Source organism: Candida orthopsilosis, assembly GCF_000315875.1.
Source record: "Candida orthopsilosis Co 90-125, chromosome 5 draft sequence".
NCBI classification, from domain to species: Eukaryota; Fungi; Ascomycota; class Pichiomycetes; order Serinales; family Debaryomycetaceae; genus Lodderomyces; species Lodderomyces orthopsilosis.
Window position 1 is genome coordinate 1122932 of NC_018298.1, and position 16871 is coordinate 1139802.

The window sequence follows — 16871 nt, forward strand, 5'->3', positions numbered from 1 at the left end:
ATAAATAAATACACACCGTTCTATAAATACTTCTACTCGCTCTTCTTCTTTTCCAATTCCTCCTCCTCCAATAAATCAGGCCAGACATTTTCACTAATATCCCACACCAACCAATCATACCATCCCATATACGGCGGTATAATAGTAACCAAGTGCCATAAACTATGAGCATCGACCAAATCATGGAAAATTGGCGGAAAGTCGAAAATTTCCAATAATGACCCCAACACCACGATTGTGCACAACATTAATGGATACAATGCATAAAGCTTAGCACTGGTGGAGTAAAAACTAGGTAATATAATTCGTTTAAAATCAACATATTTCAAATGATTTTGATTAATTTGTTTTGAACTTTGTTCAAGATAATAGTATCGGGAGTACAATTTGAATACAATTAAGCAATAAAACAAGTTCTGACATAGTCCAAGGGTTATATTAGCCCTCATATTGTATGTATAAGACCAATCCCGATATAATCGTTGCACATGATAAATGTATGCTGAGGCACAAATAATTGAAAATGACCATTGGTAGATTTGATTTTTACGCTTATACATGGAGAATAATCGTGACCCTAATGCATGAAATGTAGATAAGATTGTGGCCCCAGCTAAGTAATAGTCCAAGTGTTCAGTCACTGGGTAATCTCGGGTATGAAATATTGTTGAAGCTGTCCACGCAAGCATTGTAACTATAATCACAACCATAATATGATAATATTGTTTTCGAAGTAGCATTGGCTGACTCTTATCGCTAACTATAGCATAGATCCTCCTGAATCCAAACTTATAAGTAACAATCAAATTCCCTAAAGACATCAAAACACTCATCAATTCCTGTATCCCCCAAACACGTAGAAATGGCCATTTTCCATGAAACTGATAAATCTCCTCATCATGTTTTTTCCTCTCATCTGTTATGACTCTTTGACACTGATAATCACAATTCAGTTGACATGTCCATCCCAATAAACGCAAATGCCATGGTAGAGGCATTTCAACAAATTGCCAATTTGGATTATAATAATACAAGTCATATCCTTGATCTAACAATTCTTGTCCTCTTTCGTATTGATCTATATAATAGTGATTATTGTAGCATGTTATTTGTTCACATTGGTATACACAATCCATAAATGCATATAAATCATCACCGGGTGATGCCAAGATTGTCCTGGGCAAGAAAAAAATGAGATATGTTAGTAGGAACATGTTCCTCATGATGGTAGATTGTAAAGAGGTGGCAGCTGTATGTGAAGATAACAGCGATCGTGGAACTGAGGAAGCTGAGGATGCAATGAAGTGGTGGTTTCAAAGTGGAATGGTTTTCTTCTAAATTTTTAGACGTTTGCGTTTCTTTGAAAAATTTACAAACAGAATTTTCTTCTCTTTCAAAACTCAATTTGATAAGCGCAAATTTGTTGAACCTCGTTATTGGTAAACTAAGGGAAGAGCTTTATCGATGAAACAAAAAAGGTTTATCAAGCAGTAGTAGAGTCTCATTTTCAACTGTGCTTAGACACTTGTGCTCTTGGAGAAATTACCAGTTCACATTTTTGCAACTTCCGTTTCCCGACTTCTTAATCTCCGCTAATTATACAAAAATATGTATCCAATACGTATAACAAAAAACTAAAAACCAAATAGAACTAAAAGTATAACCATCCATGAGAAACAAGGCCACAATCGCTTATATAAAAGCCCAATCTGTCCTTCAGATAAACAGTACCCCTATTAGTATTTATCACCAAAGAATAAATCATAGTTTCCATAATCATAAGGCATATTACTCGAATCTGAAACTGATGCATTGGTAATATCCAGTGACACGAAAAACTGTTGAAAATCAATCAAGTTTTGTAAATCTTGAGCATTGGCAACATCAGTGAAATTGAAATAATTGAAAACTTCATCTGCATCAAGTAAGGATTCGTTGCCGTCATCACTGTGAGTATTTGCTGTTCTTACTGTTGAAGACGACGATGATTGTTTAGTTTTATGTCTATTGGCCAATGCATCAATTAAATCAGTGCCAATTTCTGCATACCTTTCTGCACCCTTATTACAAGTTGAATAGTGGTTCAAAATGTAAACCGCACTGCGTAACAAATTCATCATTTCTGTTTCAGTGTAACTTCCTTGTTCTTCTTCATCAGCTTCGTCAACATCAAATTGGTAATTACCATTCAAGATACTGATTCCAATGAAGATTGAACTATAGAAACAACAAGTTATGATGATATAACATTCCATTCGCTTCACCTCTCTAAATGAAGTGTTGATAAAATGATTCATCAATTTCACCGCTAATATCGATGCTTTTGTAGCTGCTTGAATAAATTGTCTTGATGAGAACTTGTCCTTTAATGTGGTGGTTTTGGGGAATGCGGTATTAACATGAGACACTGCGTCATACATGAAAAAAGGTCGACAAAGTAACATAATGGCAAATAATTGTAATAAATGCATCATCAATACAATTTGAGTATTACCTCCATCTTCATTATGGGGAATTCCGTTAGGCTTGAATAAATTTTCCACTGATAATGATGGATCTAGATTTTTCGACCATAATTTCAATTGCACTGCCAAGTTCTTAGTCCTGTTGATATCAATTATTCTATTTTGATAGAAATTGGCAACAATCTTACCAATCAAATGACTAATTCTTGCCAATTCAATTTGGCACTTGGCATTGAAATTGAGGCTCGATGATATTAACGTTTTGGACAGTTCATACCTTGTTGGATCATCCCAATCATAATCATTGATTGCTAATGGTCTACCAATGAAAACTGATGAAATTCGGTCGCTGGAATAAAGACTTCGAAAAATACGTTTCCTGTATTCACATTCATCAGTAAATTTGGAAAATTGTTCATTCACAAAATTACGATGTAACCCAAGTGATTGAGCAAACTTTATGGCTAAATTTAAGTGAATCCAAGCAGTTGATTTCTTTAGTATCGATTGGTAGTAATGGAATTGTAAATAATGAGCAATAACACACCACATTTCTGAATCTTCAGAAAGTGAGTTCTGTATAAGTAAACCTGACTCGAAATATTTCGCACCCAATGTTGCATGGGGTTCTTTATTACTAAATGAAAGATAAGTCGCACCAATAGCCAAAACAAAATACAACTGAACTAATTTAGTTTCATTTTCAGCACTGACAGGATCCACATACACTGGATCAACAATTTCGGTGTAAAATTTATCCAAATCATAAATGAAAAATGTATCATTGATGTTTCGTTTAAATTGTTCAATATAGATATTTCTTTCTTCGGGTAGGGGTAACAGTACCACAACTTCAGCCGTCACTTTAAGAGGTTTATCAACCACGGGGCATCCGCGTAAATCCTCTGTCAATTTAGTCTTTTTCACATATTGATAAAATATATTCCTCGTTTCATACAAAACGGAAAGGGGGCTAGTCTCACCCATATATCTAAACGTACCAGACTTGTCATTTAGTAAAATGCAACTTTTACCCGCTTGGTTGGACACACCATCTTTAGGGTCCAGCGAGTCGACATCACCGGCCATTTCATTGGCAATTTCTTCATCAATAATGGCATTTGAGTCAACTTGTTTTTGCAATTTGCTTGCCGTAGAACTCTTCTCTTTCTTGGTGCCTCTCCTACTAGGCCCAGTTTTCAAAGAAGAAATATCTACTCCATTTTCAGACTCTGAGAATCCATTGTTAAGCTCCTTTTCGCTCATCATCAGTGGGAAAGAAAGCAATGGTTGAAGAAACTTGGGTAGGGAACCAGCTCTGGTCTTTTCAGATGTATTGGATATTGGAGAATCTGGAGTAGGGATACTTGCTGATTGCAGCGATGGCTCAGGTCCCTTCTTTGTAAACGAAAAGGATTGTTGTGACTGTAGAACATTCGGTTTCTGCTCTTCTTGTAAATGAGGTTCTGCGGCTTCTGACTTGTATGGCTTACTTTGTGGCGGAGGAAGGGGGTGCCCATGTTGGTACTGTGACAGTTGCTGTGTACCATATTGATCATGTGACAGATTAATATGGGGTTGTGGTTGAAAATGTTGCGGAATTTGAGGTTGGCATTGTGGCGCAGGAAAGGGAGACTGCGGAGCTCTTTGAGGTGCTGCTTGTGAATATGGTGGTGGAAGCAGTGCTTCTGGGGGTCCCATTGGACTATGTCCAGACGGGGATCCATAAAAAGGGCCTTGATTGTATGATGGAGGACCACTTAAGGATACTGGTCTTGAATCTGCAGCATTTGATTGCTGCCCCTGACGGGGATATAGTTTCAGCGAATATCGAGGTGAAACCGGAATAGATAATCTTTGATATGGTTGGTAGGATGGGTATTGCAGCTGTGGTGGAGGGGGCGGAGCAGCCTGATAACCCTGAGGAATTTGGTGAAATTGTGAAGGTGGTTGCTGTTGGAATGATTGTTGCGATGGTTGTTGATATGCCTGTGTCTGTGACTGTGGCAGCTGATAGGGAGGTGCATCAGGTGGTGTGATTTGTTGTTTGGGATATGGTTGTTGCTGGTATACCCTAGGGGCTGGAATATGCGGAGGAGGAGGGGGGTTCTGTAGTACTTGATGTGGGTGATATAGTTGTTGCTGTTGCTGTTGCTGTTGTTGTGGTGGTGGTACAAATTCTGCTTGCTGTATTGAAGCTCCAGGTTGTAAAAAATTAGTTCCTTTGTTGATATCCGATCCAAACTGGGGTCCCAATAACCCCCGTGCCTCTTCCCGTAGTCTTTTTTCTTCCCTTAATCTGAATAATCGTTCACTCTTTAGGGATCTTTTGTCAATTACTGTGTATGTACACTCATATCCTTTTCTAACACATAAATCACATGGATTTGATCCTGTACATTTGAATTTCCGCCTTTTACATGAATCACAAGCAGTAGAGACTTTTTGCCTCTTTTCTGGTGGTAGTCTTCTAATACGCTTCTGTGGCTGATGTGGTGGAGGAGATGCTGACGTTGAAGACGCCTGTAGGTGAGCGCGGCCAGCAATAGAAGTCATGTTTTCAGTTTTGTACTTTTGTTTATGAGAGAGGTCGAGTGGTGATATATGTTCGGTAGGGTGATGCTAAGTTGATTCAAGTAGATATAACCGATCTAGTTCCTTTGTTGGTTGTCGGTTGTTGGTTGTAAATTATGTATGTTGTTGTAAAAACCCTTCTGTTAATAATAATCATAATAATAATCCGTAAGTTGCTACCAATTAGGTGGAAAATGTGTAACATAGAAAAAATAAAAAAGTTTCTTTTTTCACATTGTAATAGTGTGCATCATCCATTTTGCATTTTGTGTAAACTCTTGTTTCCTTGCTCGATACACGAATACTACAACCCACTACATCCTCGTCAATTTTCTATGCAATTTTACACCCCCCCACAATGAATTTCTATGGAATTGGTGTGTTAGGTCATATTTGCTGTAAATGCAAGAACAGATGTAGTGGAGGTTTAGTTAGTCAGGTGCTTTAAAACAGTTAGCTAGACTTATTGCATTGAATTGCGACGTAAAAAAAGCGGTTTCAAGTCAAAATGAAGCCTATAGAGCAAATTATTATGGCGCTTGTCTTTCTACGGTATTCCTTCTCTGTAAAAGATACCAGCTTATCAAAAGATTTGGTGTGAGCATACAAGATTTCAATTGGATTTGAATTGAGCCCCTCGTTCTTCTGTATTTCCGCAAAATCAGACTTAGACACAAAAAATTGTAATCTCCTTTAATGTTTCAGACACAAAATGTATACAGTACTTTTATATGAAAATTTCATGTACCCATCTCACGGGGTCAAAAAAGAGAGAAAAATAAGCAATACTACAGTTGAGCAAACTTCCATTCCATTTCAGATTTTTTGTAGTGTTCCTTTGTTTAATGTCTCATATTTTACTGTGTGTCGCTTTGAATCCATTTATAGGATACAATTTATCCTCTGTGGTATATACTTCTAACTTTTGTACTCTTCAACAATCAAAAAACAAACTGCAACACAGTAAAGTTAAGTTAACCTCATAGAAAAGCCTTATCTTTCTAACTGTCTTATTGTATAAACCCTAACAGTTCTAAGTTTAAAACCTTATCGTATTACATTCTAAAGCGTAGTTAAGAAAAGATTTCCTGCTTTGTTGCTTTGTATTTTTCGGTACACAAGAATTCATTGATTACACTATCTAATGTAATCCAAGATAATAACGTATAGTCGTCATCACCACAACAGGATAACACAACCTATAATAATGCCTTTGTCAACTCCTGACATATCACAGTATCTCGCATTTCAATACTCTCAAAGAATATGATGGAAAAATACCATTCAGAATGGGTTATTTGTCTGCTTCAGGAGCTTCTTCCCTAGCTCAACTATGGCGGTTATTAACGGTTTAGGTACTATCGCTTATCGCTGTCGATATACTTTAGTGGATTCATTAGTCCTCCCAATTGGGCAAGTATTCCGCTTGTGAGAGCTTCTATGCAGTACAACTTAGCGTTAAAATCAAAATGCCTCTTATCAAAAGAGATATATAAATAGATACTTCAACACTTCTTTTTAACACATCAACACCCCTCCTTGGCAACTACACTACACCATGTCTCCTACACTTAAACAAAACACAAATACTATCAGCACTGAATCGGCAACGCAGACAGCAACTTCTAGAGGCTATGAAATGGGCTCAAGGGGCTCCCACAATATAGCCAAAGGTGGTGCTCATCCATTCCCAATTCCTAAATTTGCCAACAAAAAAGAAGAAAGAAAATGGGCTTTACAACATATGGCAGCTGCATTTAGAGTCTTTGCAAGAAAAGGGTACACTGAAGGAACAGCAGGTCACATTTCAATTCGTGATCCAATTGACCCTACGACATTTTGGATCAACCCATTGGGCAAACATTTTGGATTAATGAAAGCTAGTGATATGGTTCATGTAGATGAAGATGGTAACTTATTACCCGATGGAAATCAAATTGCATTGAATGCAGCTGGCTTTGCTATTCATTCAGCAATTCATAAATTACGTCCTGATGTTCACGCTGCTTGTCATACTCATTCAGTTTATGGTAAAGCATTTGGGGCATTGGGTAAGAAATTAGATATGATTAATCAAGACGTTTGTACATTTCACAATAGTCATGCTATTTTTACTGATTTTGGAGGTGTGGCATTAGAAGAAGAAGAAGGAAGAAAAATTGCTGCAGCTTTGGGTAATGGAAAGGGGATAATTTTGCAAAATCATGGGTTGTTGACGGTGGGGTCAACCGTTGATGAAGCTGCATATTTATTTACATTGATGGAGAAATCTTGCCAAATACAATTAGCTGCCCAACTGGCTTTGTTACCCGGTGAGTCATTGAAATTGATTGGTGATGAAGAAGCTGTTTATTGCGAACACCATGATGGAGATCCTGAAACTTTATATACCGAATTCCAACCTGAATATGAGGTGGAATTGCACTTGGATGATAGTTTCTTGAAGTAAAGGAAAAACCGTTATTGCTTAGTGCTGGCTTACTTAGTTTAATTGTAATTTGTTCGATTGATAATTGATTAAGTGCAATTACTCACTCGTATAAAACTGTGGATCTGTAATTCCGCGTTGTAATTCCGCTTTCTATTGTTCTTTTCTTCGCGGCTAACGATAACCGGAGTCAAAAAATTAAAATACAGAAAACAAAAATGAATAATCTCTCCAAAGTTTATGATGATATTATAACTCTATCTGTTTTTTTCCTATTGAAACCACACCATTTTTTTCTCAACCTAGGTAATGCTCTGACGCATAGGGAGATAGAATAGAGAATAACCTATTTACACTCAACCTTGGCATCTGGATAGTCCATCTTCAGTCAGACAAGGATTAAGCGATCCTTACGAATTCCTTTAATTTTATCATCATGTTTTCCGTATTTGATGCATCATCATTCACTAGTATTAATAGGAAGCCTACCCCACCTGAAAGTCCGAAATCAGATGCAACAACAACAACAAGAACAACAACTACTGCAATAGCTCCCACCTTTGCTAATACGCGAGAACCACTGCATAATGGCTTCCAACAGAAACACATCAAGACTCATAATATAGTGGGAACTAGGTTTCGAAGCAAGACGGGTTGTTTAAACTGTCGCAAAAGAAAGTATGTGAGGAAACTATAGCACAAGGTACAGTGACCATTAGTATACTAACTTACATCTTTTAGGAAGAAATGTGATGAGACATCACCTGTGTGTCAAGCTTGTCAAGTGAGAAATCAAGAGTGTGTATGGCCAGATTTGGCAAAAAAAGCCAATGCGAAAAGAGTACTGAAACCAAGTACATCAACCTCCAAACGAATACCGCCACCAACATCAACAACAATATTGGATATTGGGTCTGCGACCCATGATCATAGCAAATCAATTACAACTACGCCAAATGGGACAACTTCGTCAAACTTATCATTTTCGACAAAATCAGCATCACCTACACCCACATCCACGTCCACATCCACATCATCTGTATCATTCACCAATCGGGCTACTACTGGTCCACCTTGGAAATATGATGCCTCTTTGCTATATTTTGACCCAGCACTAATGGTAACTACATTACCAATGTCATCAACTAGAAATGATACAGGACTGAAATCTGTTGTTGATAAATCGCAGCAGCAGCAGCTGTTGCTGCACAGTATACTGGGTGTGCTGACGGGAATGGTTGACTTTGATAATGAACATGAAGAAGCTATGGACGATGTAGGTCATTTGAACATGAATGTATTGTTGACATGAGCATGAGAGGGTCTTCAATGCAAGTTATGTGTGCTCTTTACGTTGCATGATATGGATATTGAGTAGTTGTAATGGTTTGTAGAAGATATAGGAACATCATCTGGATATGAAATTGATTTAGAATTACAAACATAAGAATGATGACATTACTGAATGTGCCGTCGGTATTCATATTGGAGTCCGTAGTCTAAGTCAATAAGAAGTTCGAGGCAACCTAAAAAATCAAACCACCACCTACAATCCAACACCACACAATGCCCTTTGCTACATGCAAGCAAGAAATTTCTTGCCTAATATACACTGCCGGCTATAGTCGGGGTTGAAGACCCTTTGATATAATTTTCATCTTTCTTCTCCACAATATTGTGTTCTTTGGAAAAATGTAACATTAAAGTTTTGTGTTGATGGAATCATGTTACATTTTAATCCTTTTGTGCCTTATTACTTTAGAGGTCTTCCTTCAACACAAATTCATTCACATTCAATACATTCATTAGAAAATGTTACAATCTTACAATCAAACTATATAATACGGCCCCCTTAACTCTATCGGGTTTAACTAAGTATTCTCCACATCAACCACCCACCGAATCGCTCACAACCATCCACAACCGTGTATAAATAGAGATTTGAATAGACCAAAGGGCTCCCCACAAATAGATCCTCACCAAAGACAGCCACTCCATTACTCTATAAGAAATGCCTGTTCCTACTAACTTACCTCATAAACACCACGACGAAATTAACGATCAAGGTTTCACTGTTGTCCGCAACTTTTTAACACCACAAGAGATTGAACGCTACATCAAAGCAAGTGAAGATTTAGTTGAATATTCTCGTGCCGGAAACTGGCCCCATGTAAGAACTAGGGGTAAACAATTCCCACCATGGCCTAAAAATTTCAGTCCTGACATTTGGGGAGTTACTGGTTTACTCCATCCAGATTTAGGTGAATTATCATATCCATTTCATGATCTTTATGCTAATGAAAAGATTTTAGCCCTTGTGTCTGATATACTTCAAATTGATAAACTGGAAATATCGATGGAGTTGTTAAACATGTTGATTAATCCATTGACTGATTTTGACTTGGATTGGCATCGTGACACTATTAAACCGGAAGTAACTCCGGAACAAGAAGCTGAAGAATTGTTGGAAAATCCATTTGCTGGAGCTCAATTCAATTTGGCTTTGACTAATGATGATTGTCTTATTGTTGTCCCTGGGTCACACAAGAGAGTGCGTACACAAGAAGAAAGAGACAAGACGGTTGATGAATCAAGAAGAAAAGAACACATTACTGATCAAATCACTGTTAATTTGAAACCGGGCGATATTGTATTTTATAATAACAACGTCTTACATCGTGCTTCTTATTCTTCAAAGAATAAGAGATTGACTTTACATGGATCGTATGGGAATGTCAAATATGGTAAAGCTAGAGCCAAGGGGGTTTTACAACATGGTGTTGCTGAATGGTTACCTCGTTTACAACCAAAGAATGAGGATTTGGAAATGTTAAAGTCAAAATTGGTTGATTTGGCAAATCAATTTGATGGTGTCAATTTAGGATTCGCTTTAGATGGATGAATAGGTTACATATGTTATGACTTCAAGTAGATATGCTTTTAAAACCCTTGTTTTAAAATATTCTAAACACATTCAGTAGTATTTTTATTACACTACAATCAACAACACTAACAAGATACATAGCACTACCGCCAATATACCTATACACCAATTACTAGCAGTTTCTTTATTCCTTTCAATAAAAATATTCAATCTTTTCATCCCTCTGCCCAATTTATTGCCCACATGATCCATTTCGACATCCAATTCATCCAACATATACCCTTGATCATCCAATTCATCACCCATCATAGTTGCTTGTTGATTCAAATTCATCATTGTTTTATGAATATCATCCAATTGGTAATCTTGTTCTTGAATCAACTCTTGTTGTTGATATGTAGTCATGTTTTCTGTCCCTCCACCGCCATTGTCTGTGTCTATATTGAATGGATTCTCATCGTCTTGACTTATTCGATTCGACATTGTTGTTACATCACGTAGCTTTTTGTTATCCCATGATTGTAACAAGTGTGATATTCGACGGTTAAGATCTTGTAAAACGGCTTGACGTTGCGAGATGTCACCACTAGTTAGATTGAATTGAGTTGGGTTTTTAGCGCTTTGTTCAAGAGCACTTTGTAAATCATCACGCATCTCTTGCAACTCTTCATAATTGTTGTCGAAATCTTGTGATTGTTCAGTAGTAGGGGGTTGGCCTGATATGCGTTGGGATATGAGTGATTCTAATCGACCAACAACTGAATATGCATCATCTTTAACATCGTTGAATGGATCCATGGTTGAAAACGATTATGGCTTAGTTTGAGGTTGCTTTTGATGTTTAACTTTGGTGGAGATTTGTTCGAATAATTTTGTGCATGAAATTTCTAAAAGTTCAGAAAGAAACCATCAATAGCACAGAGCTCAACAGTTGCCCCACGATGAACATTGCTGATATAGTACAAGACAAAGAGGATACTCCAGTTGCCAATGGCTCACCAACAACAGAATTGTCAACCGCACCACAAATCAAACAAGAAACATCATCACCACAACCACAGTCACGATCACAACTACCTGAACCAGAAATGAAATTAGAATCTAATGGTACACCAAGAGGCACCACGCCCACTCCTCAACTACAAACTAAACAAGTGAAACAAGAGCCAATAGTTCGTGACTCAAATTTACCTCCAATGCATGAAATTGTTGGTGGTTCTTCGGTACGAAGGTATTTGAATAAACATTTGACACAACATTTGTTGGATGGTTTAAAAGAAGTTGGTCGGGTGAAACCAGAGGATCCGTTGAAGTACCTTGGGGAGTTCTTAATTACCAGGTCGAATGAAGGAAAAGAGACGGCCAAAGAGGATAGCTGAGGGGAGAAGCTAATAACTATGTACATAGAATTACAAAGGTGAGGTTAAGACGAAGAACTGCATTGACAATCGATGACTCTGAGGAGCTTTGGGAGATAGCTATGCACCTGGCTTTCATAGAATCTATCTCAATGATCTCAGCGACGGTTTCAGAAAATAGACTCCAGGATATATAGCACAACATATTTCATAGAAATATACCATTCTCCCTCATTACCATCTTCACGATATTACCTTCTATCCTATGCATGACGTTCAATTGTCCATTGATGTTCATGTGTGGTCTTTTTTATATCACGACTGAACAAATGGAAAACAAAATCGTAACAAAAAAATATCTCACCCCAGCAATTCTTCTAATTCCGCCCTCCATACAGCAATGACATCTTCATCCAACACAAAGCTTGGACCGGAACAACTAAGGCCATACTACGATCATGATAGCTTTGATGCTGGCTATTCAGTCATTTTTAAAAAGGGTGTTGGGTTAGTCGACCCAAAAACAAGCAAACCAATAACAGCAAACTTATCATCGAATGTTATTGAAAAACAAGTTAATGAAAATAGTTTTGGCTCATCACCTGGACTAATACGAAGAGCCTTTGATAGACAAGGAGGAGTGGGAATTCATTCAAGTAAAGTTGCTGGTGATAAGAATTTCATATCTGATTTGGAATTCAGTGAGTACTTTGAAGTTAATAATATGCTTGAATTGTTGAAGAATTTATTTTGGACATTGTTTAAGGATTATGTGAAGGTGTTGGCTGCACAACCATTGGAAATTACTCGATTGGTATTGCAAGTTGGTAAATTCAATTTCAGTGGGAAAAAGAAGGAGGAAAAACTGAAAAGGTTATTAGATCTGACCCATTCGCTATCATCTTCAAGTGCATCTTTGAAAAGTGGAAGCGCAGATCTCGAACTTTCGGGACATCAGCTTGGCTTTGTTGATGAAGATGAACCAATTGATTACTTTCAATCACAAAGTGATCTGCAGGTATGGGCCAACCCAAACACGACATATGAACCAGCAACTCCAGCCCCTCCGGTCGCTGACAAGTTTGTTCCACTACCACTCAAACGATTAAGTACTAAAAAAAGGCTCAGAGTGTACAAAATCCAACCAAAATCATTGCACACTATGGAAATTATGTCAGCAATTGCTAACAAAGATTCCTTCTTGGCTTTATTTAGAGGAGTCAATGCATCATATCTTTATCAGGTTTTGTCACATATGATTGAAGCTTATATTACTGGGTTTGTATCGCCATTTTTGGGTATCCCGGACCCGTTCTTTCTTGATTTAACCCATTCGAATGATCCTTTTAGGTCTTTGTGGTTGTCAGTGTCAGCATGTGTACTCACTGGATTGGTAATGATCCCGTTGGATTTGATACGGGTCAAGTTTATGATTACCCAACCAACTTCACTTGCCTTGACTAATGATGCTTCCAACAATGAGGACAGTGTAGAAAAAGCTACCGAAGAAGTAGTGCAAAACACGAGATCCTTCAGAGAATCAATCAGGAACTTCCCCACTTACTACTTGAAACATCCACCAACACCGATCATTTTTTTCACAACCATGTACCAATTATCAACCACTGTGTTCAGAAAAATGGCGCCATATTTGCTATATATCAAATTCAACATTGATGCTTACTCATCACCTACTTTATACACTTTTGTCAATTTGCTTTCACTGATTGGTGAGTTCTTTGTCAAATTGCCTGTTGAGAATTTGTTGCGTAAAGAGCAAGTTCGATTCTTATTGGAACCAAAAGTTCACGATAAGAAGAAGGTGATTACAATTGTGAAACCTGAAGAGAATATGATTGTTGAATTTAATGGTGCCACAACCACTACTCCAGATGGGGATGAACTAACTGCATGGCAAAGGGTGAAACAATTGGGGTTGTTTAATGGTTGGAGAGTTGGATTGTTGAATGTGATTGGATTTTGGGGTTACAACATTGTCAAAAATAGTGGCAATGCATTGAAAGAGGAAAGATTATAGTGTAAATAGGAATCAATGGGTAATGCAAAGTTCTCTTTGTTGAATCCAAAGTTGATTTTATGTTCGGCTGGCATCTTTATCATAAGCGAGTTTAAGAGCCCTACTTGTAACGTATGCTACTGCATGTGGCTGAACAATCGCTCATATCATATGAAATTTGACAAGAATTGAGCCACAGTTTTTCGGGTGAGAAATTGTATAAGGACCAAGATATGTCTTTTCCCGCGAACCGAACGATAACAACAGATTGCGAATTATTTACGAATGTTAGCATCCACAATTATTTAATTATATATAAAACGGAGGACCTTTCCATCGATTCAGTTGAAATGACGGGCTAGTGTAGCTTTGAAAACTTCTTTTTGTTGTATCTCATCAACCACCTGAACCACAATGGCACCATCATCCAAAACAAATGGAAACTCCACTTCGACTAAGCCAAAGAAGCAATTGAAGCTATTTGCGTTTGAAATGGGATGCTCCGGTCTTCAGGCACCTGGTCTTTGGAAACATCCCAAGGACCAATCAAGTAATTACAACACGATTGAATACTGGACATCCTTATCTCAATTACTTGAACGTGGTAAATTTAATGGATTATTCATTGCAGATGTATTAGGGCCATATGATGTGTACAATGGTCCAAGAAATTTCACTGCTGCTGCAACATCAGGGGCTCAATTCCCCACTATTGAACCCCTGGCAGTGATTAGTGCTAGTGCTGCTGTTACTTCGAATTTGGCTTTTGGTATTACATTTTCCACCATTAGTGAATCACCATACCATTTTGCTAGGCGCTTGGCTACGTTGGATTGGTTGACTAAAGGAAGAATTGGATGGAATGTGGTTAGTTCGTATTTGGATTCTGCGGCTAGGAACTTATTGAACGGGGAGGATTTACCACCACATGCTGAGAGATATCAACGTGCTGAAGAGTATATTGAGGTTATTTACAAATTGTTTTTGAGTTCATGGGCTGATGATGCAGTTGAATTGAAAGATGGTGTGTTTTCGAACCCGGATAAAATCAGACAGATCAATCACAAGGGTAAATGGTTTGAAATCCCAGGACCTTTTATTGCTGAACCCAACCCGTATCAAAGATTACCGGTTATTATTCAAGCAGGTACATCTAGTGCTGGTAAGGATTTTGCTGCTCAACATGCTGAAGTTGTATTTGTCACACAATTTGCTCCTGAAGCTTTGGCCAAACTGATAAAAGAGATTAAACAAATTGCTCGTGAAAAATTCGGTCGTCCTGAAGGATCAATCAAATTTTTACAATTAATCACCCCTGTAATTGGAGCTACTCAAGAAGAAGCCGAAGCCAAATATAAAGAGTATCAAAGCTATGGTGATATTGAAGGTGCACAAGCCTTGTTTTCTGGATGGACAGGTATCGATATCAGCCAATACAAATATGGCGAAGACATAACTGCCGTTGGAACCAATGCTGTTAAATCATTTCTTGAATTATGGAATAAGAAAGCTCCTGGTGAGCCAGAACATGTGAAAAAGACAAGAGAACATGTAGCAAAACAAATCACCGTTGGTGGATTGGGTCCTGTTCTTTATGGAACTGCTGAACAAGTTGCTGATGAAATTGAACGTTGGATTGAAGTATCTGATGTTGATGGATTCAACGTTACTTATGCAGTCCAACCAACTACATTTGAAGAAGTTGTTGAGTTTTTAATTCCTGAGTTGCAAAAGCGTGGATTAGTTTGGGATGATTATCCTGATATTGGACGTCCACTAACCTTTAGAGAACAATTATTTGGGGTTGATCGTAAAGATTCGAGCTTTTTGTTGGAAACTCATCCAGCTCATAAATTGAGATGGAGAGCGGGTGAATCGAAAGAGGAGTTTGAATCAAGGTTAAATAAGAAGCGTACTAATGAGGAAGTTTGAAGTAGAGTATGTATTTATTGAATTTGTTTATGATTTTTGAAACAAAGTAGATTTACTAGGGGTATTTGTAGGTAGTGTTTTCTCTTGGGTAAAGGCTACATGAGTGACCATTTCTACAAATCCTACCCCATTTGAATAAATTGAGTTGTTAATTATTAGCAAACAACGATGTCATTTGAGGCGGTTGAAACCAAGCACGGTATCGAAGCCATTCCTGTCAATCAAAAAGAATTAGCCTAATTTTTATGAAGATCATCCTTTTTTATACTCTTGGGTGATATGCACTCAATGAATTAATGCGTATGTGGTGGACTTGACACCTACCAAGTTCTGATTTGCTTATTTGGTTGCCAAAAATACAGCCATTAAGTTTGCACAACATATTTAGAAAAGAAAAATTTTGCATTGAGGATGTGAGATTTCATGACGCAACTTCAATAAAGTGTTTGGACAGCCCTTTTTTCAAGCCAGATGTTTTATCATTCGATATTGTTGTGTTTTGATGGTTGAAATATCCATCTTGATTTTATGCACAAAGACGTTTAGTTTTGATGAATAAAGATTCTTATAATCTAGACCAATGATTTGCAATGACCTTTCGCTTAATTGAAGATGAAGAGGTCTAAAATTTGACGAGCAGTTTGATATACAAGGCAGATTTGACTTAGATAAGACGAAGTTGTGTTTTGATCAATTTGTGTAAATACCACTCTATAAATCACTCGATCAATTGATTACTCTAGTCATAAAAATCAGTAGCAAATTCTGGACCGAATGCATATGGGGAATTCTAACCAAACTAGTCTTTATATCTAGAGTTTGACTTCGGTGGCGTTACCTGTCAATGCACTCCGGTCGTGGTTGGGTTGCAAAAGCAATCGAATATAAAGAGTTGCTCAATCAACCAACCTGACAGCAAAGCATCTTTACCAAAATAATAAAGAAAAGCTAGCTTGCTCCACAGCCCCGTCTCTTTATTGGGATCTCTTACCGGTCAAAAGCCCCTTCTTGCATTAGAAAAAGGCAGAAAATTGTAATATCACATGTTGTCAGTGCTTGTTTGTCTAAAATACAATGCATATGTAAGAATACTATTGCATTGAGACGGTGCTAAGGAAACCTGTACGGTAAATGGTTATTCTAATTAGTCGTAGACCCGCACATCTGTATCCTCTATTATCCACTAAACCACTTCGTATGAAGATTTTGAACT

General features: G+C 37.6%; 9 protein-coding genes across 9 annotated transcripts; 6 read left to right on the plus strand and 3 right to left on the minus strand. All coding sequences in view use genetic code 12, as the record gives it.

Annotated features, from left to right (window-relative positions):
• Positions 1 to 32: 32 nt before the first annotated feature.
• On the minus strand, positions 33 to 1223 carry CORT_0E05010 (Per1 protein; the record flags this gene model as incomplete). Its single annotated transcript, XM_003870166.1, has 1 exon — positions 33 to 1223. The coding sequence occupies one exon, from the start codon at positions 1221 to 1223 to the stop codon at positions 33 to 35; it is 1191 nt and encodes a 396-aa protein (XP_003870215.1).
• A 513-nt stretch (positions 1224 to 1736) lies between these two features.
• Positions 1737 to 5021, minus strand: CORT_0E05020 (Fgr27 protein; the record flags this gene model as incomplete). Its single annotated transcript, XM_003870167.1, has 1 exon — positions 1737 to 5021. One exon carries the CDS (start codon positions 5019 to 5021, stop codon positions 1737 to 1739), a length of 3285 nt encoding a protein of 1094 aa, XP_003870216.1.
• A 1576-nt stretch (positions 5022 to 6597) lies between these two features.
• On the plus strand, positions 6598 to 7488 carry CORT_0E05030 (hypothetical protein; the record flags this gene model as incomplete). The annotated part of the gene is made up of 1 exon (XM_003870168.1): positions 6598 to 7488. The coding sequence occupies one exon, from the start codon at positions 6598 to 6600 to the stop codon at positions 7486 to 7488; it is 891 nt and encodes a 296-aa protein (XP_003870217.1).
• A 415-nt stretch (positions 7489 to 7903) lies between these two features.
• On the plus strand, positions 7904 to 8779 carry CORT_0E05040 (hypothetical protein; the record flags this gene model as incomplete). Its single annotated transcript, XM_003870169.1, has 2 exons — positions 7904 to 8145; positions 8209 to 8779. 2 exons carry the CDS (start codon positions 7904 to 7906, stop codon positions 8777 to 8779), a joined length of 813 nt encoding a protein of 270 aa, XP_003870218.1.
• Positions 8780 to 9478: 699 nt separating this feature from the next.
• CORT_0E05050 (hypothetical protein) lies at positions 9479 to 10369 on the plus strand (the record flags this gene model as incomplete). The annotated part of the gene is made up of 1 exon (XM_003870170.1): positions 9479 to 10369. One exon carries the CDS (start codon positions 9479 to 9481, stop codon positions 10367 to 10369), a length of 891 nt encoding a protein of 296 aa, XP_003870219.1.
• An 87-nt stretch (positions 10370 to 10456) lies between these two features.
• Positions 10457 to 11149, minus strand: CORT_0E05060 (Tlg1 protein; the record flags this gene model as incomplete). Its single annotated transcript, XM_003870171.1, has 1 exon — positions 10457 to 11149. The coding sequence occupies one exon, from the start codon at positions 11147 to 11149 to the stop codon at positions 10457 to 10459; it is 693 nt and encodes a 230-aa protein (XP_003870220.1).
• An 80-nt stretch (positions 11150 to 11229) lies between these two features.
• CORT_0E05070 (Sdc1 COMPASS/SET1C histone methyltransferase complex subunit) lies at positions 11230 to 11730 on the plus strand (the record flags this gene model as incomplete). Its single annotated transcript, XM_003870172.1, has 1 exon — positions 11230 to 11730. One exon carries the CDS (start codon positions 11230 to 11232, stop codon positions 11728 to 11730), a length of 501 nt encoding a protein of 166 aa, XP_003870221.1.
• Positions 11731 to 12109: 379 nt separating this feature from the next.
• On the plus strand, positions 12110 to 13747 carry CORT_0E05080 (Ugo1 protein; the record flags this gene model as incomplete). Its single annotated transcript, XM_003870173.1, has 1 exon — positions 12110 to 13747. The coding sequence occupies one exon, from the start codon at positions 12110 to 12112 to the stop codon at positions 13745 to 13747; it is 1638 nt and encodes a 545-aa protein (XP_003870222.1).
• A 393-nt stretch (positions 13748 to 14140) lies between these two features.
• Positions 14141 to 15658, plus strand: CORT_0E05090 (benzene desulfurase; the record flags this gene model as incomplete). The annotated part of the gene is made up of 1 exon (XM_003870174.1): positions 14141 to 15658. One exon carries the CDS (start codon positions 14141 to 14143, stop codon positions 15656 to 15658), a length of 1518 nt encoding a protein of 505 aa, XP_003870223.1.
• Positions 15659 to 16871: the final 1213 nt, after the last annotated feature.